The sequence below is a fragment of the Pipistrellus kuhlii genome, unplaced genomic scaffold, assembly GCF_014108245.1.
Source record: "Pipistrellus kuhlii isolate mPipKuh1 unplaced genomic scaffold, mPipKuh1.p scaffold_m20_p_1, whole genome shotgun sequence".
Classification (NCBI taxonomy): domain Eukaryota; kingdom Metazoa; phylum Chordata; class Mammalia; order Chiroptera; family Vespertilionidae; genus Pipistrellus; species Pipistrellus kuhlii.
In genome coordinates this window covers 192,431,046-192,458,360 of record NW_023425404.1, presented here as the reverse complement: position 1 = coordinate 192,458,360, position 27,315 = coordinate 192,431,046, and the positions used below count along the sequence as shown (strand labels likewise).

Genomic DNA, 27,315 nt, shown 5'->3' with positions numbered 1-27,315 from the left:
TACCATGGACAGCTATGCTGAGAACTAGATCATACTGTTACGGAGAGTGAATACACAGAGCAGACATACGTTGCCATAACTATACAAAGAAAGAGAACTGTGAAACCCAGGCATCTTCTAACCTCAGGCCCAATAAAGCATCAGGATTCATGTAAGCTTCACACTTCATCTTACTGTTCCCAGTTTTGATAGAGGAGAAAGGGAAGGAAACTACTATCTGTTCCAGTCTACTGTGAACCAGCACTGTTCTGGGGATTCTCTGTACGCCTCTCAGTCTCTGTGGTGAAAGATGTTGGGGTCTCAATGTCCCCTTTTTACTGATGGGGAAACGGGCTTAGAGAAGCCAAGAATTGTCCACAACTCAGCAGCTCATCAATGCCGGAGGGCCGCCTGATGCTTCCCACTCAGACAGTGGTCTTCCAGAGCTCTCCCTTCTCACAAATCAGAGGGAGTCTCACCTGTAACCGGTCGCTAAGGGTCCCTAAGCCACAAGACAGTTACTCTCAAAAGGGATGGAGGAGGGACCCCTACAGTAACAGCTCAGGAGATTCTGACAGCACCTGGCCCTCAGCTCCCCACCTAGAATCCAGCTCTCACTTTACAGATCTTGCCCAGACAGCCAAGGAACTTCGGGAAAACTGAGGTGCAGGGTAAAGGTGCACAGTGGCAGTGAGGTCACTGACTCTCAGGTCCAAGGCCCTTCCTATTCTTCCCACCCACATTCTTAACATTTGTTTACTGCCAAAGCAAGGTCAGGTTCAGAATCATTCAGAAAACAAATGTGTGTTTACAAAGTACAAATATTACACCAACCTATTATCTAACATTCATTAAAAAGATAAACAGCATTACTTTATGCATTAAAGACCAAAGTGTGAATGAAAGCATATGAATTATCCCTATTCTGCAAAACTTATCCATGTGATTATTTAGTTTAACAACTATAAATAGTAAAAACAATTGAACACTGGAAATAGTGGTGTTCCACTTACCGTAAGCCATAGCACGGCAGAGTGAAGAGCCTGAACAGTGCCAGGAACACCCTTAACGGGAGCAGGGTGAACACGTACAGAAACGCATCCAGGCACAGGAAGATCCCAAAAAACATGAGCTGGATTTTAAGAGAGAAGGAAACAGAACATAAATAAACATGCTTTAAATATTGTAATTTAAATATTGTATCATGCTTTAAATATTGTAATTGTAGATCAAAATGTAAACAAGGAACTTCAGAACTTTGTAGGAAGTTCGTTTCTCATAACTTGACTATGAGAATAACAAATTGATAGTCCTACTTGTGTATATGAGCCATATTTTAATGAAAAACGTTTCTCAAAGTGTAAATTTGTACTTTTTCTTCGAGAGCCTTTGGTTTACCACCCACAGAAGTCAATTACTCAAAAGGCAAGTTGCCTTTGACTGTGGCTATGAAAGATCTGATTCAGCTTTCGGAGTACTTCCTCAAACTTTAAAGATATTGCAGATACCTTTTAGATAAAACTTTTTAAAACTGTACCTTTACTCTTTATAAATTTTCTATTTCCTGTTTATCAGAGTGCTTCATGGATGGGAAGGATTGGAATATCCATTGAGCTAAAATATGTAAATTGTTACTAACTTTAACACAATTTTGAATATATCTGAACTTGCTATGTTCAGAAGGCATTATTCTTTACTAGAGGCCTGGTGCATAAAAATTCATGCCCTGGAGGGGGGTCCCTCAGCCTGGCCTGCCCCTCTCACAGTCCAGGAGCCCTCAGGGGCAAGAGGTGACCTGGCGATCAGGGGAAGGCGACGCCCCCCATCACACCTCTGCTATTGCCACTGCCAGCAACACAAGCCTCGCCAGCCCTGTTACCTGAGCCTCAGGCAGCCCTGGGCGGCTGGGGGACTGAGGGATCTGGGGGACTCCAGAGGCAGGTGCGCGGAGTGGCCATGCACCTGCCAACCCAGTGGGGCTGAGGGGACTGGGCACTGCCATCTTGTGGCTGTGAGCACTGCCATCTTTGAGGGTGTGACAGTCAATTAGCATATTCCCTCCTTATTGGCTGTGGGTGCTGCTATCTTTGAAGGCATGGCAGTCAATTAGCATACTCTCTCCTTATTGGCTATGGGGGCCACCATCTTTGCAACGGCATAAGGATCAATTAGCATATTCCCTCTTTATTAGATAGGATTGGAGGAGTAACTGCTAATGTTTATATATCTCCCCCTTTCTTTCATACTTCAATCTTTCCTATTTTTTGTAACATTATACACTTTCACCCATTAAATGTAGGACTACGGTATATTTCATAGGTGGGTGTAGTCTTTTGATGGTGTGGAGAAGTTGTCACACCCAGGTTCTCAAACTCTGCAACTTAAGAGCAGGGACTTCCGCATGTCTGACACACAAGCATGATATGCTGTACATGCCTTCACACATGATGTTCCATGTATCCTTAAGTCAATGAACTGCCTACACAACTGTTACCAGTACAACTGTATCTCCTCTCTGCAAATTCGTATGTTCAAGTTTTGCCCCCAGTACCTCACAATGACTGCATTTAAAGTTGGGGCTCGTTAAAGAGGTAGTTAAGTTAAATGAGTTCATAAATAGACCCTAACCCAGTATGACAGGCGTCCTTATTAGAAAGGAAATGTGGACACAGAGACCGACACAGGGTGGGTGACACAAAGACACAGGGAGAAGACGTCTGTCCACAGGCCAAGGAGAGAAGCTTCAGAAGAAATGAACTTGTGACGCCTTGACCTCCAGGATTGCACTCTGGAGCCAGCCAGTTGGTGGTACTTTGGTACAGCAGCCCTTGCAAACTATATCACACTGCCTGACAGGACAATTTTATCAGTATTTTGCAAGATGTCTCAAAAATATATTCCCCATCTATATACATATATACACATTCTTGTGTGTATATGGTATATGTACATATACATACATATATGTGTGTGTGGAGGGGGCTCCTGCCCTCAGTAAGCTTACTCAAGTTTCAGCAGAGACGCCAGCATGTGAGTAACGGACAGGGACCTGATATAGCGCTGTGGCAGAACTATGGATGCAGGTAACAGCGGAGCCCTGTAGAGAAGACAGCCAGACCAACTTGGGGAGTCTCAGAAAAAGCCCATAAGAGAGAAGACCCTTTTAACATCTGAGAAGATGAGGAACTACTGCCACATGGAGAGGAGGTGTGGGAGGTGGGCGGACAGGGAGATGGGAAAGGAAGCTCGCCAGGCTCAGGAGGAAGCATGAGCAAGAGCACAGAGAAAGTGATGATGAAGACCATCTTTTCTTGCAGAATCCTAATATATAAAAAGCTAGGGGCCATCAAGACCGAAAACAACCGGATGGATGACGGAACAGCAGGTTAAGTGGGGTGACAAGGCCAACAGCGGGGTTAGTGAGGGGTGACCAAATGACTGGACAGCAGGCTGTGGGGGGTGACAAAGCCAGCAGGGAGGTTAGTGAGAGGGATATCCCCCGAAGGGTCCCGGATTGGAGAGGGTGCAGGCTGGGCTGAGGGGACCCTCCCTTTCCTCAACCCCCCATGCACGAATTCCATACACTGGGTCTCTAGTAAAAGTATAATCACCTTTCTTTGGCTTGCACATGTGTCAAACACAAGGCCCGCGGGCCAAATCCGTCCCGCCTGGCCTTGCAATGTGGCCCGCACCGCGCTGTCATCACTGCACTCCGCTGCGTTTCCATCACAATGACAGTTTATGACTGTTCAGTAAACGATTCGGCCCGCGATTTAGGCTGGATTTTAGATTTTGGCCCCTTCTCTGATTGAGTTCGACACCCCTAGCTTAGAGGAATTTGCAATAGTATTGTTTATGGTAAACAACAGTATCTAAACTCTAAGGGGCCTTCCCTTCACGTATTAAACCAGCCAATAAACTCCGTGGGCCAGCAATCATCTTCTCACACTGTGCACTGACCTCCTAATGGGGAGATCCCACATTAAAGTGGAAGTGAAACAGTGGCTGAGACCTAAAAAACTGCAGCTGGGTGGAAAGAACCCATCCTTGGATGTTGGGATACACTGTATACAACCAACAGAAACCCCTTTCACTGTTTAGAAAAGCGGAAAAGTGACCCAAGTACTGTGCCTGTTGTTCGAATGTTACCCTTTCTCATAGGTACAGCATCTTCTTAATTCTTTACAAATGAAAATAAGATCATTTCCTAAAAAAGTAAGCAAGACGCAACCCTGAAAGCATTCATCCTTCCTCAAAGGTCAGAAAGCCTGTGCTGGTGTGGCCCGAGCCTGGCACCCAGCGAGATGCTGAACCAGCATCTCTGAATGACATGGGCCCAGGGCTTGGAAGGGGCTGTGCAAAGGATGTCTCCTGTGCCTATGGCTCTCCGGGCAAGGTGTGAGTGTTCTCTCCTCACTCCTCCCAACGCTCTGGGTGGTTATTGTCGCCCCTACCTAACACGAAGAAGCCACAGCTCTGGAGGCAAAACGCCTCCCAAGCTGGCTCTCATCCACTATTTTACCGGGCACAGGCCTTACTGTCACTGTCTTTGTGCTAACTCATCTTTTCCAGTTTGCCTGCTGTCATCAAAATAGGCATTTAATGCATCAAACTTACAAAAAGGCATGACATTGCACACTCACTGCTAGCTTTGAAAAGGTGTTAAGAATTAAAAGCTCTGAGTATATATTACTATTGGGAATAGTACTGTACTTTCATATCTTTGGTTCAATTGTGTGGCATCTTGATAAAATAGGCAATCACTATTCAATTTTATTTCAAATAACCATAAAGTACTCAAGCAGTATTAAGTAATATCTACGGAAAATTTCCCTGAAATATACGAAGTGTGACAAGAAAGTAATAAAACGGTGTCATATGCCACTCTGTTTCCCTTTTGAAAACACAAAAATCTCTTGTTCTCCTTTAAATGCCACTTGAAGTTTCAAAATAAATGCAAGCTGTGGCCAAAGTCAAAGCAGCACAATGCTTGTGGAATATGTTTTCTATATAATAAAGAAAACCTGTTCTATTGACTGACAGCCAGGCCTTCCCTCTCTGGTCCCGCCTCCCCACTTCCTCCTCCTCTGGCGCTGCCACCACCCCCACCTCACCTAGTAAACGTGATCTCTCACTTGACAGTTATCTCACTTTTATGGGGAGGCCATAAAATGAATATGTCCTCTGCGTAGACTGACCATTATATAAATAACAGACAGCAGAAAATGACAATATGGCAAGGAGCTAAAGCATACGGAAAATGCCTCAACAAGAAATCCCACGCTGGGGTTTTGGGCTTTTTCCTCTTTCCTGGGGACGGATGACTCATTCTTTGGTTTGTTCCTCCTGTTTTCTCTGTAGCAAACAGAGTGCAGCTCTGATGTGGCAGAGACCGACATATGTTCACTGTTTTAAGAAGAGCAAACAGTCTTACTAAGAAGCTCAACACCCCAAGAGGAGGACTTAATTACTGACCACAACTCAGTCATTAATTAATACACTTTACACTACAAGTCACTACACACATACCTATAGACACACTCCAACACCCAAAAGAAAACTTTCGCTGAAATGATACTTTCACTCCATGAAATACAGATATTTTCTACTTCCTTTTTTAAAAAACAAGGGTCTCATTAAACTCATGGCCCACCCAAGGGTGACAACTATCTGAAAAGAAGTCCCAGGGAATGCAGGCGTGCTGGCAGCCACACAGCAGTGAAGACAGTTCAGAGCGGCCAAGGAGCTTTCAGAAGCACCTGCACTGGCTACACTGCAAAGATCTTTGTACAAAAATGCATGAAAAACAGGGATTTACACATTGCAGCCATTCAATTTAAAATTCGTTCTCAGAGTAAAGTTTTATAAGAATTTACATGAAAAAAATAATTATTTCAAAATAACCGATTGCTTAATAAGGCACTTACTTCTTTCTTGTTTGCTTTTTTTTTTTTTTTTTTTTGTCAATCCTCACCCAAGGATACTTTTCCATTGATTTTTTTGAGAGAGGGGAAGACAGAGAGAAACACTGATCTGAGAGAAACACATTGGTTGCCTCCTGCATGAGCCCCAACCAAGGCCCAGGCCAGGGAGGAGCCTGCAAACAAGGTGCGTGCCTTTGACCAGAATCAAACCTGAGACCCTTTGGTCTGCACGCTGATGCTCTATTAACTGAGCCAAACCGGCTAGGGCAATAAGGGAATTCCTGAGAATCTTTTTTGGAATAAAAATAGTGAAATGAAGGGCAGAAATGTTCACTGGCCTTTCTGTGCCCCGGGACACATTGTCTGGAAGGACCTCAGATGCCTCTGCAGGTATGGGCAACATAGTACAAGGCACTGTGCGTGGGCTCACCTCCGCTCTCAGACTCGAGAGCCTCCCCAAGTTCATGAACAGAAGAGGCAGGGCCCGACTTCAGTGGGTCTGCGGAAGGCGTGGCTTTGAAAACTGAAGCACTTTCCTAGTAATGACACCTGTCACTTCTCCTCCAGCCTCAACCTTGCCACTGGATTTGACACCTTATATATATTTTTAAAAAATCAAAGTTAAGAAAAGCACAAAATGCCAATAATTCCATAGCCCTGGAAGTCAACGGAAAGCCCAGTTCTAGTGAAAATTTCCATAACCAGCTCTTACCACACTCACCTTGAACGTCCTACTCGTGCTTTTCATCATTTGAACAGGACTAACCTCCAAAGAAATAAGTAAAAGGGCTAGCCTCTCTCTGTGGGGAATGGAGCAAGGCTTACCTTTCACAACATCTATGCTTACCTTTTGGACAAAAATGTCTTCCATGCCCTTCGAAGTTTCAAAATAAATAAAGTGTTGTGTCTAAAATTAAGACGGCACAACGATTCTGAAATGGGCCTCTTGGAATCTGACAAACCACCTCCTGGCAATCTGAATACCATCTTGCCACTATGACCCTAACTGCCACCGGCTAGTGGAGGACACGGTGGCAAGAGGGAGTGAAGCGGGAAGGGACATTTCCCAGCCTCCCCCTGGCCTCCCTTTCTGTAAAGCTCGGTGAGAGCAGAGCTGTGTCTCGCTCAGTTTTGCGTTGGGAGGATGAAAGGCCGTGAGGACCGACACCTTCCCCAGGGAATGCACAAGCTAGGGAGCTGGACACAGACCAGTGGGTGGTGCCTGATGAAGGATGTGCCCTAGCAGCACTGGCCAAGACAGGAGGTCTGTGCAGGGTGTGGGGTGAGTGGAGGGTGGCACGGGCATTGTGCACACTGGGAAGGGGGAATGGAGTCAGCAAAGATCTCCCACAGAGGAGAAAAGATGGGCCCTGGGTTTTGCCAGGTCAGTCAGGAGGAACAGAATTCCCAGCAAAGGGAAGCGTGTGCACAGGTGCGATGTGAGTGGGTGGCTGTGTGGCCAGAAGGCGATCATTATACAAGAGGGACAGAGATCGCCTTCAGTTAATTACTAAGGGGCGCAGCTCTTGGTTCTATGTTCCAGAAGTTCTCAACAAGCCCCCAGGCGGGGATCCACAATGAGAAGAATGTGAAGGAGAATGACTCATCAATAAGAAAGTTTACAAGTGACTAACTTTGAAAGCAATGATGGCAGATTCAAGGCTGTCCCTATAATAAGTCTTATTCACCGGAATTAAAAAATCCATGTCCCCAGGAAGTTTATACTGTAGGCGATGATGAACAAAGGGATTCTCTCAAGCCAGGTACTTTATGATAGGCAAGGTCACTTAAACATACGTAACCATGGAAAACAAAGTAATGTTGGTAAAAGGCTTGACAATAATTACAACTTATATCTGACATATTTAACACAAGAATCAATTGAAGATGTTAATATGTGGAAAGACTATTATGGGACCAAAACATTCTTTCCCTCCCACCTTCTAAGTTCTTCTGGCTGATTCAAATTGGCAGAGGCAGATTAACAGGAGAAAAATGTACGTTTATCACGAATGCACTCTCTGGGGGGTGGGGGAGGGGTAGTTTGCAGGATATGAGATCTGAAACGGACTGGGCAGTTCAGGTTTAGAGGCCACTATGGACAAAGGAGAAAGGGGGACCGGAGCCTGAGGTTTCAAAGGAAACAGGCATTTTATAGGTAGCAGAGGAAGAGCAGAACACATGTGCCAGGCAAATTCCTGCTAAGTAAGGCAGAAACAATGGGGTGGGGGGATGTGCCTGGAGCCTTCCTACCAGCTGCTAAGGTGAAGGTGTTAAGATTTCCTTCCTGGACCAGCCCTTTTCATCTGACTCTCTTAGGCAGGAAAGGGGCAAGGCCACAGGTCCTTTCTGAGTCTCCTGTTTCTGAATAACCAGCTTAAAACCAATATCCCAAAAGGGACAGCTTTGGGGTGGTAAAATTCTGGTCCCCTTCACTATGCACACGGAGAGGTCCTGAGATTTTCTTGCTTCTTTTAATTCCAATCCGTGTTTGATATGGTTATTTAGTAAGCACTTGACCCACATTAATTTATTTAATCCCCCCAACAACCCTGGAGGCCAGGATGGTTACTCGGTATGTGGCCGGGACAGGCAGGGCGGTGAGCTCTGCCGAGGGGCTGGAGGGGCAGGAGGCTGGCTGTGCTCTCAGGACCCCACGGCCCATGTGAGTTTCACTGAGGATGAGAGGTCTTCTCTGTAGCCGCCATCACAGGCACCAGTCTCCTCTTCAGGGAACAGTCAGCAAGGGGCATGACGGCATACTGAGTGTGAGCAGGGACAACAATTAAGGACAATAAAACAGTCTGAGGGACAGCTCACAATGGCCTGATACAGCAAATGGAGAGAGAGGAAAAGAGGTCGAATACTGTTTTCAAAGCTGAACTGACAGAAGCAAGTTACTGATTCAAAAATAGAAACATAGCACCACAGCGCCAAGTTCACAAACTGTCCTTTAAACATCAGTGAATAGAGTAGAAGTCACAGCTGACTTGACCTAGAACTGATGAGTCCTATGTGCCCAGGAGATAGCAGGGCTTACACCAGGTCGAGCCACTCCCCCATTACCTCTCTGCCCGCCTTTGGAGGGGGCTTCTGTGCTGAGGCCACTGGCCCAGAGCCCTATGGTTGAGAAAGGTAGGAGGGCCGCAGAAGGAATATGGAGCTGCTGTCACCACCTCTACCAGCAGGGGGCGCCAAGCCTCCGAGGGAAAGGGAGACTACCAGACCAGGCAGTTGAGAGTGTGAGTGGTGCTGGTCCCCACCCTTTCCTGCTTCTAGGCAGCGGGGTGGCAGGACATCCAAGTCAGGATATGTAACAAAAGAGGGCCGTGAGAAGAACTTAGAGGGAGGAGCCCCCAAACGTGTTTTCATGAAATTAGAAACCGAGCAGGATGCCCAAGAGCCTCTGCCACCACTGGGGTCTGAGTAAGCCCTTTATTAGTTTCACAATGAAATCCAAGGCCTGCTCACTGAACCGGGTGAGACTGGCTGTGACTGCGCTTTCTTACACACACCTCACAGTGAGAAACAAAAAGGCTTCATATGGCATTGTCCTTAAATTCATCACTTTGAAAGGAACCTTTAGAATTATCTTTCCTAAATGGTATCTCCTCTGACCCTCAAACAAGCAGAACGAAGTTCCTCCACTCTTATGTAACACCCCATTTCCCCCGTTTCTCATATGCAATCATCGGCCCTTCTGAGACGGTTGAGTCCAACCTTCTAATTTTAGATCAAGTCAAAGCCAAAGGCGGTTCCAGGCTCCGCTGGATCTCTTGGCTGTGCCCTGCAGACCTGAGATGAGAAGCTAAGGGTATTGAATCTTGACTGCAAATACTCTCCTGTGTGACAGTAACCTTTCTCTCTTTCAATAATAATATTAGCCTATGCCTAAGCACAACAATATTCTATACCAGCAGCAATACCTGTATCTTCAACCTGACTAACTTAAAGTTAATAATAAAAATTCACTAGATTCTTAAGACAGCTAAGACTAATCAGCTGAATTCAATTTTTAAAAATGTATTAAATAACTATAATATACAAAGCATAGTAGCAATAAGGGATTGCCAAAGGGCACAGGGTTACAGTGTAAAAAAAATTCAAAAATGTATTTTCATTTTAGTTTTAACTTTTATGATAGGGAAGGTTACATAAACACATGTAACCACAGAAAATAAATAATTTTGAGAAAAGGCTTCGTACTAATCACAACCTACACCTGACATATAATTAACATGAAGAATAAATTTCTTAAAGGTAAATCAATCGATGGATTTTCATTTGAAGAAGGATATGCACATGGTGAGATTTTGAGATCTTCTTTTACTTCTAATTCATGTTGAACACTGGTACACTAATTTTTCAGAAGCATAGCTCTGAGGGGCGGCTAATCCGATTACCACCCTCAATCTGTTCTCCTTTTGTTGGCAAGCCCAGCTCTTACTGTCCTTGGCTCCCATGCAGCTGGGGACAAGTGTAGAACTCAGCTTGGCCAGTAAGGTACAAGCAGAAGGAAGTACACCGAGCACTTCTGGGAACACTTTTAATTCTTTCTAAAAGGAACAGTCCATCTCTTCTTTCTGATTATGAGGCAAATGTAATGCCTGCAGCTGCAAGGAGCAAGAGGACCAAAAGCCAATTTGCCACCAATGGTAAAATAGAGGGACCAAAAAGATGTGGTCCATGCTGGCTTCATTCATCTCCTGGAGCAACTGAGACCTCCTTCCTTGAGACTTGCTAAAAAGAATCTTATTGGTTTAAGCCACTGTTGGCATCCTGTTACATACACAGCTAACTGTTAGTGTTCTGTTATAGTCACAGCTCAAAGTACGCCTAAGGAATCTATTCTAACCGTCCTCCCAAAGCCAGACTAAACTCTAGCTTAACTAGCCTGTCCCTCCAGTGTGCCTGTCCTTTCTTGTGTGTACCTCACAGCTTCCCACATCTGGGACTTCCTAGCATACCCGTCCCAGTGCCCCCCACCCCCTTTACTCCCCACACTCATAGGCCCTACAATGCACGAACAAAATCTACCTCTTTTTTTTTTTATCCCCTTGCCATTACCTTCACAAGTTCTTCCTCACTGTAAAAGTACCTGGGACATAGTAAATACATAATATATTCAAAACAAAGGGAAAATAAATAAATAAATGAATAAGTGATCTATTGTTTCTCTACATTAGCATTTATATATATGAGGCAATTTTAGAAAATACTGTGATTTTTAATTTCTTTTTATTTTTTACCATTTGTGCAATTTCAGATTCACACAGATGACAAAACTAGCCCCTGGACAAAAATCTGGTACTTTTTTACATTAGTAAACAGGTTCAGTAAGAGATACTGAATCGATCTTTCTCTTCTCTTCAAAGTATTATACAAACATTAGTTACATGTTTTATAGTACAATGCGTGCAACTCTTGTGGGAGCAAAGAGCTCTGTAATCAAGTGTCTCTCCCTCCAAAGGCTAGTAAAAATGTCATAACATTTACTGAAAACAAGAACAAAAATGATAAGGTGTTATATATTAGAAGAGACAATGTCACCACAAAGGAAACCAATAAACATAACTTAGATTAACACGAATGCCTAGATATTCTCCCAGCTCTCATAAAGGAAGCCCGAGGTGAAACACTACTCCTAGGAAATAAGGGCCACAGGGCTATCATTCATGCTGTTAGGAAGATATTAAAGCCTGGAATCAAACTGAAATCTACCTTTCCTCTAGGTTTCCCTTAGTCTTGGACATGAAGGAGAATGCCCTGCACTGAAATGTATGACTTCCTTTGAAGCATTTTAAGCAATAAAGGTTCTAGTATTGTTCTAAGAGACTAAATCAAATTGTCCAAATAGGCCTAACACTAACACCCTCCTGCATGGGAAGCAAGGTTAGAAAATTATGACACCTGTGCATGAACAGTGTTAATTCAACTTTCCTGACATTCTACATTTTACATACATACCAATGAAACAAAAAAACACCCTTAGCATAGATGCTCTAATACTGCTATTCTATTCTTAAAAAAAAAAAAAATCCTAATTGGTTGCAATTTACCATACATATGGGTTACCCATTAGTGGTACTGTCACAAATTACAGTTTGAAAAACATCGATTTATACTTTAGTCTTTTTTTTTTTTAAATATATTTTATTGATTTTTCACAGAGAGGAAGAGAGAGGGATAGAGAGTTAGAAACATCAATGAGAGAATCATCGATCAGCTGCCTCCTGCACACACCCCCATCGGGGATGTGCCCATAACCAAGGTACATGCCCTTGCCCGGAATCGAACCCGGGACCTTTCAGTCCGCAGGCCAACGCTCTATCCACTGAGCCAAACCGGCCCAGGCTATACTTTAGTCTTATCAAGACCTTTAGGCATTTCCCCCAGAAGACAACTTAAGACTCACAATAACAAACATGAAATGCTTGTAAGTTTCTACAAGAAATCTACTCAAAAACTGCTTATTTCAATGTTACCAATAAAGAAGAGAGAATGATGTGTACTGAACTGCCTCTGATGATAGAATTATAAAGGGATGCTGTCACTGCTCATTATTTGTGTGACCGGAGGGGTAAGTCAGGGTCAGACAGACAGACACCTCCCCACTTTGAAGCAGTTCCTTGGTGCGTCCCTGGCCTGGCAGTGGCTGCAGGCAAACCCCTGTGTTCTCCCCAGAGAAAAACAGAGTCCAAACCTGCTCCACCAGGTGGAAGAGAGCACTTCCCTGTGGAAAGCAGGTGGGTCAGCGTTGTCCTGACAAGAACATGGCCCCACCAAACCCTCCCTCCAGTGGCCTCTGCAGTATGTCCTCACATTTCCACCTCACGGCTTAATACTAGAGGAAAACAGTGAGCTTTAAAAAACAAGTTTTTTAAAGTGTTCTAAGAAAGATACAAGAATTAATCCTTTTTTTTTTTTGCAAGCAGAAGAAACATTCCCCCCACCACTAAGAAAATCTTACATAAACTCCAATATTCAGAACAAAGGCGAAGCTGCAAGAGGAGGCTGCTGCAGAGAGCCCGCAACCAATGCACCTCCCTTTTCATCCTCCAGGCCAGTGGTCGGCAAAAGCGGCTCTTGAGCCACATGTGGCTCTTTGGCTCCTTGAGTGTGGCTCTTCCCCAAAATACCATGTGCGGGCGCACATGTACAGTGCGATTGAAACTTCGTGGCTCATGTGCAGAAGTCAGTTTTCGGCCTGGGAGAGTCTATTTTGACGAAGTGGCATTAGAACACTCTAGGGGCTAAAGAGCCGCACGTGGCTCATGAGCCGCGGTTTGCCAACCACTGCTCCAGGCCCTCGGCTCCCCTGGGGACCCTAGAACTCCCTAGAACAAATAAACCAAGCACATCCACTGATCCTGACGTAGGGCTACTCAGAGACGCACTGCCACGTGTCCTCTCTCCCAGAATCTTTGCTGGCTCCCCAGCTCTCCAATCTCCCCCAACAGGGAACTTCCTAAAACTTCAGCATGTGACATGCTACCAAGAACCTATGTGAAGCAACATTTCTCAAGTTGTCACTCTACGCCTGATTCATCATTCTACCCAACTGATGATCATAAAAAAATAAAAAAAAATAAAATAAAAAAAAATAAAATAAAATAAAATAAAATAAAATAAAATAATAAAATAAAATAAAATAATAAAATAAAATAAAATAAAATAAAATAAAATAAAATAAAATAAAATAAAATAAAATAAAATAAAATAAAAGGAACATCAGCCAAACCAGCTGATCCTCGTTTCTCACTATCTACCACACCTCTTGCCATTATAATATGTGATAAAGCAAACCAACAACACTTTTCTAACAGCCACTGGAACAGAAAATATGGTTCTAAGGAAGTGACTGAAATATTCTAAGTTATGCCTAATATGCAATGTCCCCTCCAGAGTTTAACCAACCTGGAGTTCAATCGCTCGCCATGGTGTATGCTGACCACCAGGGGGCAGTGCGGAACAAAGAAAGTCCCTGGCCTGCAGCAGGGAAAGGGAGGCCCTGGCCAACAGCTGGCAGCCACTAGGGACCCTACCTGTGCACGAATTTTGTGCACTTAGCTTCTAGAGTTACTATGAAACTATGAAAATATAGCTAAAGCGGAATTATTTCTTCTTTCTTTCTAGCAAGAAATGTGGAAGTGCTCAGTCACCAACTCTTAACAATGCAGAGGAGAGTGGCTTCCTGCCACATCTGACTGGTCTAGACAGACTGAGACACAATTGAGGATACATGGTGTGTGTAGACGCAAAGCTGTCATATCACATCAACCTATGATGTGATATTCTCTGTGATGAAGGCAAAGTGAACCATCTTTTTCATGAAGAGACTATAATTTATGTTTTTAAATATGAAGGCTGTCTGAGAAACTAAAACCTTAAAAAAGGTTGGCATTAATTTATTATGCTGAATGGTAAAAAGAACTGCTTCTAATAAAACAAAACTGAAGAGAACTAAAGGAATAAGTAGAGATTAATTCCTTGGAAAAGGTTATTTGGATGGGACACATGGAAATAGGATAAGTTTACTAAGAAACAAAGTTAAAAATCATTGATCTCACACTAAAAATACACGCTTTAAAGCCTCTTTCTTTATCTTACTCCCCCAATACACTTAATTATTTCCAAATATTTAAAAACTCAACTCAAACTGTTCACTATTTCTTTTCCTTTTCTTTTTTCTTTCTTCTTTTCTTTTATATGATTAGCACATTGACATAACTTGCAAAATGATGTCTAGTAATAGAAAAAAAAAAGGTACCTTTTCCAATTCTCTTGGTATTCGCATACAAGTGTACACTCTTTCTCTTCTTTCTGTGTACTTGGCCTCATTATGTTCAAGGAAGTACCCTCTTGTTAGTTCAGCACTGAGGAACCTCAACAATGAAAACTCTATAGGAAAAGAAAATGACACAAAACAAAAGAACAGTATTTATCAAGGAACTTACATGCTAGCTGGGGCCATAGCTAATACATATATAAAACAATGATGAGAGAATAAAACAAAGTCATCTATAATTCTGTGCCCAAAACTAAACTATACATAAATCATTAGCAAAGACTATTCAGAAAATTGCTGCTCTGTGTGGTATAAACTGAAAATCCCACAGAAATAGAGAAGAGACAATTACTATGAGCCACAATAGTCTGAACAGTGTTTTGTAAGAGCCCAGTCTTGTGTTTTATAGGTTACATAGAACTATGAAGGCAGGTAAGAATACAGTCAGTGTGTGTGTGTGTGTGTGTGTATACACACACACAGTAAATGAGACATGGAGATATACATATATGGACATATGTGTGTGTGTGTATATACACACACACACAGTAAATATGACATGGAGATATACATATATGGACGTGTGTGTGTGTGTGTGTGTGTGTGGTAAATATGACATGGAGATATACATATATATATATACACACACACAGTAAATATGACATGGAGATATACATATATGGACATATGTGTACACACACACACACATATATGGATGAGTATATATGTTTGTGTTTTTAAAGGGAGTCAAGTCATCGAACAGGCACTGCTTCAGTCCAAGAACTATCCTGGGTGAACTATATGGGTACTGGTGTGACTTCAGCTTCAGAAATCCTGCCCATCAATTGCTAGGTGAAGGCTTACACAGGATGCTATCCATGGTGCAGGGCAGGAAGAAGCTTCCCCTATCCCCAGGTTCTATCAGCTGGTGTAATGATCTAATAAACAGGAGGCAGGTTAGTAAGAAAAAGTGACCAAATTCAATTACATACGCAAGTATGGGAACCCCGTATACATGAGAAGTTCAGAGACGGAAAGGGAAAATAAGTATACATGACATTCTGAGCTAGGGTTCAGGTTAGGCACCTTGGGGCTTCAGAAGGTAGCTGCCCGAGTTCAGTAATTATGTGTTTGCCCTGCCATGTAGATAGGTAGAGTTACTTCTGGTGGTAACTCTTAGCATGGGCCAGGCCCCTCACTTAAATTCTTCTAGATAGTTGAGTGGGGGTGGGGGTAGGGGTGGGGGTGGGGGTATGGGAGGCAGAAGTTTCTATGGAGCCCACAGGATCTTGGCTGCCTTTAGCTCAGAATAATCCGCATACCACTGAGGTACATCTTGGGCTGGCTTGTTCCGAAGCCCTACAATAGTAAGTCACACCAAGCAGAACTTCAACCAGATCTAAAAGACCTCCCTTTCCCTGGCTCTTTAGTTTGCCACCTGTTTCCTCCGTCCCTCCACAGTTAACGCTGCCCGAGTCTTCTCGCCTCCGATGGGGAGAGTCAGGCCAGGCGAGGCTGGGATTTTCCCCTTGGCTACAACTGACAGATTAGAGACAAGGAGCCAAGTTGGTAACGCCTGAGCTCAGCTATTTCCATGCCATCACACTCCTCCCGGCCCGTTGCCTCCAGGACCTCTCAGCGCCCAACTCCATGGGCACTTGCCCTAGAGAATTAGGAGGCCCAACTCTCTGCCGGATCTCAGGATACCAAAGGTTTCAAACTGCCCTCTCTGCTCTGAGCTGGCCTTCTGATCCTCTCACCAAATGCAGTAGTGGTGTCCCCTCCCGAAAATTACAGCTAGAGAAGGTGACTCCTGTTTTTCTCCTTAGGGAGTTGTACCTATGTGAGTGCTAAGGTCTGCATGCATGTATAGTCAAAAAACCCCTAGGAAGACTCAATGGCAGATCTACTATGTCAAGGGCCTAAGACAGCTTACTTCCGCCAGCACAGGAACTGATCGCTAGTTCTTTAGGCATCAAGTCAAGTCAGGTGGCTTGCATGCTTAGATGTTATTATCTCCCCCCCCCCCCCCCCACACCAAGTATTATACACACACTTCCTTTAAATACTGGGTTCATAATCTGTCTGAAGAGCTGGTGAGACCATGAAAGGTGGCTCCAGCCCAGCGAGGATCCGCAGAGGCCCCGAGCATCAGGATCTCAGAATGCACTCAGTGGAAGCCATGCACAACCAGATGGCCCTTTAAAAGGCCTTGTTGCCCAGGTCCATGTGGAGTAAAGTTACTTTTGGTGAGGAACTCTCTAATCTGTTGTTGGCTGGCTAAACCCAGAACAAGATCTGCTGCCTGAAGAGGTGAATAAGAAAGGCTTCTGAGCTATGAATAAGAATAGCCCAAACTGGTGAAAGAGCAAAAATTACACCCACACTCCATTCAGTCAGATTTCCATGAGAAAGAAAGACTGTTCTGATCGGTTTGTATTGATAAGTTCTGGGTGTTTCATGTAAAAACCGAGAAGCAACGGGACACATAGAAGAGAAGAGATGAGATGGCACCTGCACATGCTCTCCTGGGTGCCAGTGAGCTGAGTCCCAGCACGGGAACCCACGCAGCCCCTGCCCCAGGGTTCCCACTCCTTCCTGTGGCAGACTTTTCTGTCCTGAGCTCTCTGGAGGTTCCTCCTCCTCATCATCACCCTTAAGAGTTTGCTGGTTGGTGCTCCATTCACTACACCCAGCAGAAGACCCAGTGACACGCTGGCCATCTGTAAGGCTGGTTTTCTCTGATGCGTCCCCAGTTACCTTCTCTTTTCCTTTTCTTTTCCCTATTCTCCTGGGGCAGTCTGAGGTTAAATCCTAAAGTCGCCAGTTCTTTAGCTCTGACTCCTGAGCCTGGACCCACGTTTCCAATTGGTTCTGGGCAACTCCCCCTGGAAGTCCCACAGAGCCCTTTACCCTGCAAAACGGAGCCCAGGACCTTCCCACTGCTCCCTGCCTGCAGCCCGCCCTTAGCTGATGGCACCAGCGGGTTCTACGCTAGAAGCTGATGATGCCTCAGCTCTCTCCTCTCACCAACGCTTGCTGATCTTGCTCTGAAACACCGAACTTTTCCTCCTTTCCACACTCCAGCTCCGCTGGTCCTCCTCCTCCCTCTCCGGGTTACCACCAGACCTTCTTAACACGTGTCCATCTCCCCATCTTCCCCCTTCAGCCCTGGCGTGGCCTGGCAGTGAGTCGGCGGGCTCACACATCAGGGACAGCCTTGGGCGGCTGGCTCTCTGGCTCCTCATTACTCTAGGTAAGGTCCCACCTCAGCGAGGACACCAGATCCCTTACAACGTGGCCCCTGGCTCTCTCTCAGCCGGGCCTTGCACCTGTGCCCTGCGTCTCTAGGTCACGAATCTCCAGTTACACTACTTTTCAGTTCTTGAAAATATGTCCGTTGGCTCCCACAGTTTGCTGGCCTGAGATTCCCTCCCAGCTTTCTACAGGTGATCAGACACAGCCTCACCTGCTCTGTGAGGACACTCCCAAGTCGCCAGGAGAACCACCCTCCCCCGCTCGGTGCCCCCTGCATCACCAGTGCCTGTGCTTCCGGCGCCCGATTACACTCATTTCCTGTCTGGTTTTCTCCCCACTTCTGCATCCTCGGGGCAGAGCACATAATAGGTGCTCAACAAAGGCTCTGCTAAAATAACACAGATCAGAGAAGAGGAAGGCAACCACAGAGAGGTGTGGCAGAGAACAGAAACAAAATTGGAAATCAGAAATGGCAAAAGCAGAGACACCAGATCCTCAAGAAGAGAGCTAGCGACCATAACTAAGACAGGTGTTCTGAGAAGGGGTGGAGGGTGAGGTGGAGGGGTAAAGGGGGGGGGGAGGGGGGCAGGGAAAGCATGGAAAGCTCCTGGCGCCTCTCTGGTCACAGCAGCCATTGAAGATGAGGAGCTTCTCCTCTGTGTCCAAGTGACTGTCAAGGTGACCTGAACCCCCATCCCTAAAGGGCAGAGGCCACGTGAGTGCCCTGGGGTGCGGAGACCAGACTGCATTATCCACGGTAGGTGCAGGGAGGGACACTGGGAAGTCCCAAGACATCAGCCACATTAAGGAGATATAGAAACGGGTTATCACACAATATTCAGTCTAAAAAAGCAAACTGCATTCGAAGACAGAGATAACTATGCCCTTGTTTATTCAGAAATTCTCCTCCACGTGACATTTCCCTGATGATGGCAGCTGCCTGAGCCTGTATATAAGCTTGTTGTTATGATTCACAAGAAAAACCACGGCCAAAGCCTCAGGAAGGGTCCCGGCACCAGCTCTGGCGCACGCTCGTCTGGGACCCTCCCCAAGCCTCGGAGCTCCACTCCCAGAGCAGACCCGAGGCTGAGAGCCGGTACACCTGCACCTCCTGCCTCCGCACAGGGGCTGATGGGCCGAGAGAGGGTTTACTTGAAAGCATTTGAGAATCACAGAGCATGACACAATGTCTTGAAGGACTTTACTATTAATATCGCAAGATCTGTACATTAACCAATTCTAGCTGGTGGTTACCTAATGTTTACTGATGCTACTTGTGCAATCCTGTTTCCATGGATAAAAGGTAATCTGACAAATAAGCATATTTCACAACTGTATGGCCTACGTAACTACTTTTCTGTAAAGCAGTTTTACAATATAAACCTATGAAAGTGTTTTAACTATATTATAAATGAATAAGAAAACTGTTGTGTCAGGATTCCACCTTTAGAAATGCAAGAATTTTAGTTATAAACACCAATTTACATTTCACAATGGGAAAATTTTAAAGTAAGCCCTTAAAAATCAAATGATAAAAATATGTTTTGAGTGCATAGCTCTTACAAGTATGAGACAGGCTTTATTGTGATGTCCATTTTGTATAATAGATGCAGAAACCAAGGCACAGACAGGTTAAGGAAGCCTCCAGCACCACACAGGAGTAAGTGGTGGAGCCAGAATTCAAAACCAGTCCATCCTTAAAGCGTTATTTTGACTATCATTGACTTAGTGCTTTCTGGAGAACTGGGACGCCCTCCCTGTTCTGTGCTCCTGTAGCCGTGGGTTTGCTTCTAAGTCACACTTTGCTGGCTCCTTTGCAGCCCAGAGCTTTCTGAAAGCAGGGAGCACGTATCTGAATCTTCCCAATGTCCAGAACCCAGACGGTTCTGAATCCAAGGGTAGCGTTTGTGTCCAATTCACACCATACTAATGGGCTGGGAATTGTTTTACAAAATACATTTAAAGCAATAGAACCACGTTTCACAGGGCAAATTATTCCAAAAGCTTTATTTTGCTTCCTTTTCCCACCCTCCTGGAGCACTGGGCCCGTTGAAGGATTAGGATCCTCCCTCTATCTATGGCAAGAAAGTTTGTGAAGATCGTGCACATACTACTTCATAAAATCCTCGCAGTGCTGAGAGCTGAAGAGGCAGGTAATGGTCTCACGTTTTGTAAACCAAGAAACTGAGGCTCACAGAAACTGGTCCAAAGTCACTGAAAAGTTAAGAGACAAGCTGGGGACAGATCGTAGGTCTCTGAGTTGCAAGCCCCGCGCTCCCTCCTCCGTACGTAATTATCATCCGTCATCTGACAATCTTAGGAGAGAAGCCGACCTGGTACTGCTCGGGCTTCCACCATCGGAAAGAGCGTGTCTCGCGCGGAGGAAGGGAGTGTGAGCCCCGCCTGCCTCTTTCTCAGGTCCACTCCACCCGGCCCGGCCCCGGCCCCGGCCCTGGCCCTGGCCCATTGTACAGGATGCGACTTACTCTTCCGTTTCAAAGCGTAGCTGTCACAGAATTTCTGTTTACTTCTGTGTTTCATTTTTAAACGTTGTTTGTTAGCATTCTACAGATGCCAGAACTCACTTGCCCTGTGCTGCCTGACTAGTTAGGTAGGAAGGCTATGGTTCTTTTACCTGTGGGTACCGCTCTTCGAGAATCCTCCTAGCTGGTGTACCTTTGTCCATACTGTGACGGCATTTCACTTCTTCTGAGCAAAAGGGTCACTCTCATCTGTTGTACTCAACATCTACCTTTAAGAGCAAATTCTTTTCCAAAGTAAAATAATAAATGTTTCTATTCGGAACACTAACGGGACTTTATAGATGTCAACCAACTTTAGTTCATTTATCTAATTCTCACCATGAAGAAATATCATTCAGCAAGTCTTTTCCAAATAGAAGTATTTTACTATTTAATTGTAGAATATAAATAAGTGCTTCTATGTTAGAAGAAATAAGTTTTGTCAATTGTGAATATTTAATGTAAGGAAGGTAATACCAATCATAAATCCACTTCAATTTGTCCAGAGTGTTCTTAATCAATATTTCTCTCCTACCACAGAAATGCTCTATGATCCCGTATCTTAAATTGAGAAAAAGTATAGAAAAAATTACTTCTTCCTCCTCTCTAAAAGAAGTATTATTTTTAATTGTCTACTGAGATAGCTTGTTTTAGAAATAAGCCAGGATAGAAAAGTATTAATTAAAAGTAATGAGTAATCACAAATGTATTTATATGTTCAGTAGTATGTCTAAATATATCTTTCTTAAAATAGCACTGACCATTAAAAATTTGTAAAGTAATACTGGTTAACTATTAGGAAAATATTATGAAACATACAACTTTCCATAGACTTAAATAGTGTAAAATTTAAATAAACTTTACTAAGATTACACTAAAATATTAAATGTAAGTTTATTACACAATATAGAGGCACGCTCCTGTATAAGGCAAACCTACCAGGAGTCAACACAACAGGAATTCTGCCTTCAGAAGTCAAATGTTGTAAAGTTACCAATTGAGTTTTAAGACCCTCTAACTGTTTATATTGCGGGAAGAAAGAGGGAGAATATTCCTAAGTTTGTAATATCATTATTCTGACATTCAATGCTATGTAGTCTTTCCGAAGACCTCTTTTATGCAAGCACTCCCCAAACTGGGCCACAAATGAGCTGCGAGGCCTAAGTTAAACATTTAAAAAAGCCAAGATATTGAGCTGGTCAAAGACCAAAATGAGAAACTTCTCACTGCTTGTTTAGTTTACATGTACCAGTTAGGGAAAGCAAGAGAGAGTTTTAAAGCAGAGCCATAGTTTGTGAGAAGAGAAATTAATTTTACCTTCTCTGTATCAGGGTTGTGGTTACTCCAAGTAACTTCCCAGCCAGTTTTACAGTTACTCATTTTCCTTTGTAAACGAGAAACCAAGCATTGATTCTAGAGCATCATTTCAGAATCACAGCTTTTAATCATCCATTAGGGTATGCTATGGAAGATATTTTATGGAGGATGAGGACTGGTTAAATGAAATTATATTTTAATAAAAATGTTATTTATAAGAAGAACTTGAGTTTTTAATTACACACAATATAAGACATAGGAAAGATGAACTGTAAAAATCTGTCCCACTGGAAATCTTTTATGGGGGTTGCTAAAAAAGATCAATTAGTTTTCTGGGTTTTAGTCTTTTTTCCTGCCTAGAGATCTATATTGAGTAAAGGCAGAGAAGAGAAGCAAAACAGATGGTAGCCAGCTTACGCAGAAGTGGAGTCGCCATCTAAAAAGGGAAAGAATGGCCCACAGCACTGTTACAATCAGAAACAAGACTGCCTACACCCTGCCTCAGGCTCTTGTTTTATAAGCAATCCCCATCCCTACGCAATCGCCAGCACCTGCCTCACACAGGTATTGCTCTGTCCTCACCAGCAGGTGTTACACTTATTTCACACCACATCTACTGTTAAGTCTCCATGGTCACTGCCGCCAACTGAGACACTTCAGATACTGTTTAGCCGTGGAGTTAGGAAACACGGCCAAATGCATTAGGCAAGCCTAGAGCCTACAAGGCAATTCAACAACAGAGCTGAGCCAAGAACAGATTGCCTAATTCCTAGTCCAAGGTTGACTTGCTAGACCTAGATTCCTAAGTGCAAATATGGCTATGCAAAACTCTCCCATTTAGAACTTTTACAGATGAGTCAAGTGGGGAACAAGCACAAAAACGTGGTAAGATGTACTTATTGTCTGGTCTTATGTCAACAAGGACAACAGTAAAGTTCTGGACAACCTCACACTCTATTCCTAACAGTTTTCTGCACAACTATCTTACTAGCCTACTTGTTACAACTACGCTGGTGAGAGAACCTGCCCTCTTGTTTGTAACATTTGTGCTAAGGAGGTCTTGTCCCTCTCAAGTAGGAAAAGGATTATTAGTCATATTTTCTCTTGTATATTACTTCCTCTTTTTGTCATTCAATTAGGCAGTTAAGTAAATGTTTTTCAACAAAGGACAATTGCAGTTGGCATTCTTTTTAAGAGAGGAAAAAAAGAAGGCAGATGAGATGAATCTGCAGTTCCTGATGACCACTCTGCCCGGAGTCCAAGACCGGCGACCACATAGGCCACGTGCGATACCCAATCATCATTCTGAGAGCGTGGAAACAGGAATGAGGAGTGGGATATCAACGTCTACGTGTGTTAGGTATAAGTGTTAGTGAAGGTATAAGTTTCAGTCCAATGCTAGGCAACACATAAGCTAAAAAGGAAGTTCAGAGAACCGCGTGATTAAGAGAGCTTGAAAAGACAAACAAAAACAAAGCATAGGCTTTATGTAGATATATGTGTAGGTAGGTATATACAGCCATGTATAGGCACTAATATTCATATTTATCTTCTATACATATACACTAATGACAGGTATTTTAAAAAATGAGTATCAAACACCATGTTTTGCATTATTTCCCTCCTAATCTGTATAGTCATTTATGGAATCCTAGGCTCTTAGGACAGGCCAGCAAACATCTTCATTTCGAAGAGCCCTCATTCCTTGGGAGAAAGGCTAAAGGGGACTTTGCAACTCACTGGTGGTCAGGTCCCCAAAACACCAAAGGAAAGACAAAAGCTGCTCTAATTTGGGGAGAGGGCGCTAAGGAATCAGAGACAGCACCGAACATAAGAAATAAATAAGCAGCTGAAAATAAATAAGCAGTTTGGCTCAGTGGATAGGTTCTGGGTTCGATTCCGATTAAAGGCATGTACCTTAGTTGTGGGCACATCCCCAGTAGGGGGTGTGCAGGAGGCAGCTGATTGATGTTTCTCTCTCATCAATGTTTCTCTCTCTCTCTCTCTCTCTCTCTCTTTCTCTCTCTCTCTCTCTCTCTCTTCCTCTCTGTAAAAAATCAATAAAATATATCTATTTTTAATAAATAAATAAGCAACACCTTCGGTGCAAGTCCCTCGGCAGGGAAGACTGCTGATTCTGGGAGGAATGCTTCTCACTCAAAGGCTGTGAGTGGCCCCGGCCAGCCCCTGGGGCAGTTTTCTAATTCTGGCCAGCAGACAAGGAAAGGTTACCAGCAGCGGAAGGGAGCAATGCGGAGGGCCAGAATGCAGAGGCCACTAGCTGCCTGGGCGCTTGAGGATGCTGGAAGAACCGTAATCTCCAGGGGGGATGTCTCCGACCAATGCGGCACCAGAGTCAGAAGGTGGGCACCTGAGTGGCAAGAGCTGTGCGACGAGCCAAGCAAAGAGAAACGCGTAAGAATAGGGGGCCCACGTGGAGGCGCAAACAGACCAGCACTGGCTGGTGACTCCACCTGAAAAATTCCCGGGGTTCTCACCTAAGTCCCGATCCCCAAGTGCTGGCACTGTCATCTCTCCCACCCGTACGTCAGGGAATTGAGGAAACAAGGAAGACCTCCCTGCCCACGAAGCTGGGCCAGTTCTCTAACTTTTTGCAACTGTGAGTTAAAAGCCCAGCTTCAAACATGTTACAGAAACCCTGCTCAGTAACCGTGTTAATGAAGAATGGGTGTGCGGTGGGAAGAAGTCTATGCAAGTCCATGGGCATCCAGACTCATCCAGGAAGCGCCAGGGAGAAGGTGTTAGGGGTTCCCACAAGGGCCTAACATCTGGCTCATCAAAAGGTTCCTGACAGCTTCATTTTCTGTGCATGCAAATAAACAACAATAAAAAAAGGATGTCATACTATTGGCTTTCCTGAAACCCAGATATATTCTAAAGAAATTAGAGTGACACCTGGCTCATTTATTTCTATTTGCATCAGAGTGCTTTCTTAAAAAAAAAAAAATAGAAAGATAAATTTGTTGTTTCACTTATTTTATGCTTCATTGGTTGATTCTTCTATGTGCCCTGACCCAGGATCGAACCTGCAACCTTGGCATATAGGGGTGAGGCTCTAACCAACTGAGAACCCAGGCCCCAGAGTACTTTTTAACAGTCAAGTCTAAGTAAACAGACAGCTGAGAGATTTAATACTTTGTATTCCTCAGACCCTGCCAATTCAGAAAGTAGTCTTGCAGGCAAATGTTTGACGACTAAACCAAACAGAGCTGAGAACTTTTAAGTGGTTAACTGAAAAAGACTGAACAGGATGCAGTCTGTACTTAATTTTTCAACGATATGGACCTCCTTCAAAATCTAACCTATGTCTCCTGTAACTTAGCAAGTCAATAAGGACCTCGCCTGATCAGCCTGCATTTTCAATACCCCACCCCCCTACAATCAATGCATAAGCCTTATGACTTCAACATTTGTTTGTATGAAGTGAAGAAAATAACAGCTAATAAAGCCCTAATTGTGCACCAGAAGCTATTGGGGAGCGGAGGGGGAGATAAGGGAAGAAATTTAACGGAGTTCTGGTTTGATTGCTATTCCAAATTCAGACTTATGTAAGAATTACTGGGTTGTGGGATGAAACATACATCTCAAAAACTTTATATATTTTTTCTTCTTTTTTTAAGCCTACTCTGCAACAGCAACATCTATGCAAAGGCAATTTTTTTAAAAACACGCTTTGCAAACCAAAATAAAACCCGACAGCCGAAATTAGAAATGACAACAATATGCTTAAAAGCAGTCACTGACAGTAGGATCCGCAAGTGCACCTTTGCTTCTGCAGCCATTTTTTTTTTTTTTTTAAGTGGCATAAGTTTCAGTTTGGGAGAAGTTCACAGGTTACATTTCGAAGAGCGCTAACTCTGTTCTGGGCGAAAGTGCCGAACTTCACGGCCGCGGCCGCGGGGCCGGGGCGGCTGCGGAGGACCGGGCGGCGCGGGGCGCACGAACAGGTCTCCGCGGCCCAAGTTCGCCGACACGCACCCCGCAGTCACCTTGGCGGGCGGGTCCCGGCAGCCGCCGCAGCCCGGGGACCGGCCGGGAGATGCTCCCCGACCCCCGGGCTCGGACCCGGGTCCGATTGGAGGAAGTCGGGGAGGTGGCCCTGACCGGCTGGCCGGGCCGCGGCTCCCGCTCCGACACACCTGCCGGGCTCGGTGCGGCCCCGCCCGGGAGCTGTCAGCCAGCCGCCCGGGAGCCCCGAGAGCCCCGGCCCCGCGCCCCCGTCCCCGGTGCGCCCCCGCCGCGGCCTAGCGCCGCCCGCCCGCCGCCGCCCGCCGCCCGCCGCCGCCGCCCGCTCACCTGCGCGGCCGCGCCGCCGCTCCCGCCGCCGGTCGCTCTCGTAGAAGCCCAGCGTCTCGGTGCGCTGCGGCGCCGGCGGGGGCCCGTGCCCGCCGCCCGGCTGCTCCGCCGCCGCCCCGCCGTCCCGCTCGGGGCCGTCCGCGCCCCCACGGCCGCCCGCCGCCAGCCCCGCGTCGCTGCCGACGCCCGCCATGTTCCGCGCGCACACCCGCCCCGCCGCCTCCCGCCAGGAGCCCGCCCGGCCCGCGCCCCCGCCCCCCGCCGGCCCCCGCGCCGCCTCGCCCCGCCCCTCGCCGGAGCCCGGGCCGCCGCCGCCGCCGCCGCCGCCGCCGCCCTCCGCCCGCCGGCCGGCGCGCTCCTGTGGCGTCAGCGGCGCTGCCGAGGCCGCCGCCGCTGCCGCCGCCGCCGCCGCCAGGGCGGCCGCCATCTTCTTCCGGACGTCGGCGTGGCGCGCGGGCTCCGGGGCGGCCGGGGACGGCGGGCGCCTGCGGGGCTCGGGGCCGGGGCCCGGCGGGGGCGGCCCGGGGGCGGCCGCGGCGGCGGCGGGCGAGGGGTCGGCGGGGCAGCCCCGGGGGGGCGGCCGCTGCGCGCGCTGCCCGCCGTCGGCGAGTGGCCCGTCCGGCCGCCCGGACGCCCTTTTGCAGGCGCGGTGCCCGGGGTGCGACGGCGCCGCCCGCCCCGGCTTGGCAGCGGCCGCGCGGCCGTGGTGGCGGGGGCCGGACTCGGCCTCCCCGGCCCCCGCCGCCGCCGGGCCGGGCCCCGGGTGCCCGCTGTTCGGGCTCCCTCGCGGCTGCATCCTCACGGCCCCATGCCCGGCGCCAAAGCACTGGGCACTGGGGCCAGCGGCTCGCGGGGAGGCCGTCCAACAGGTGCGGGGGGGCGGGGGCGGGGGAGCGGGGTGCTGTGTGCTTTTCACGCGCCCGGGTTGGGATGCGGCTCCCGGCTGCAAAGGCTGTCCTCCGGGCTCGGACGGGGCACTTGGCCGCGGCCGTGTCCCCGCTCCGTCACCCGGTTTGGAGAGGAGGCGGGGAAGGGGGGTCACCGTCCGTTGCAGCTGTGCCGTGTGATGTGGCACCCAGCGCGGGGCAGGCCACCTGCCGCAGGTGCCTCCCAGTGAAGGCGGTGGGAGAGGGGCCGGGACCTTGCCACCTGCTTCCCGAGTGGTTGGTTGCTGCGCCCTCCAAGGAGGGGGCCTTGGTGGGTCAATTTC

At 46.3% G+C, this 27,315-nt stretch overlaps 1 protein-coding gene across 3 annotated transcripts in view; it reads right to left on the bottom strand.

The window, feature by feature from the left end:
- The window catches only part of TAPT1 (transmembrane anterior posterior transformation 1), a 59,913-nt gene extending 32,991 nt beyond the window's left edge, over positions 1–26,922 (bottom strand). For 2 of the 3 annotated variants that reach the window (XM_045573964.1, XM_036420132.2), the window contains exons 1-3: positions 26,106–26,922; positions 14,674–14,804; positions 993–1,111 (exon numbers count right to left, since the gene is read on the bottom strand). In XM_045573964.1, the coding sequence (XP_045429920.1) occupies positions 993–1,111; positions 14,674–14,804; positions 26,106–26,901 (1,046 nt within the window). In that variant the 5' untranslated portion in view covers positions 26,902–26,922. The remainder of the gene's footprint in view (positions 1–992; positions 1,112–14,673; positions 14,805–26,105) is intronic. The other variant, XM_045573959.1, reaches the window with a different exon arrangement.
- Between the last annotated feature and the right edge of the window lie 393 nt (positions 26,923–27,315).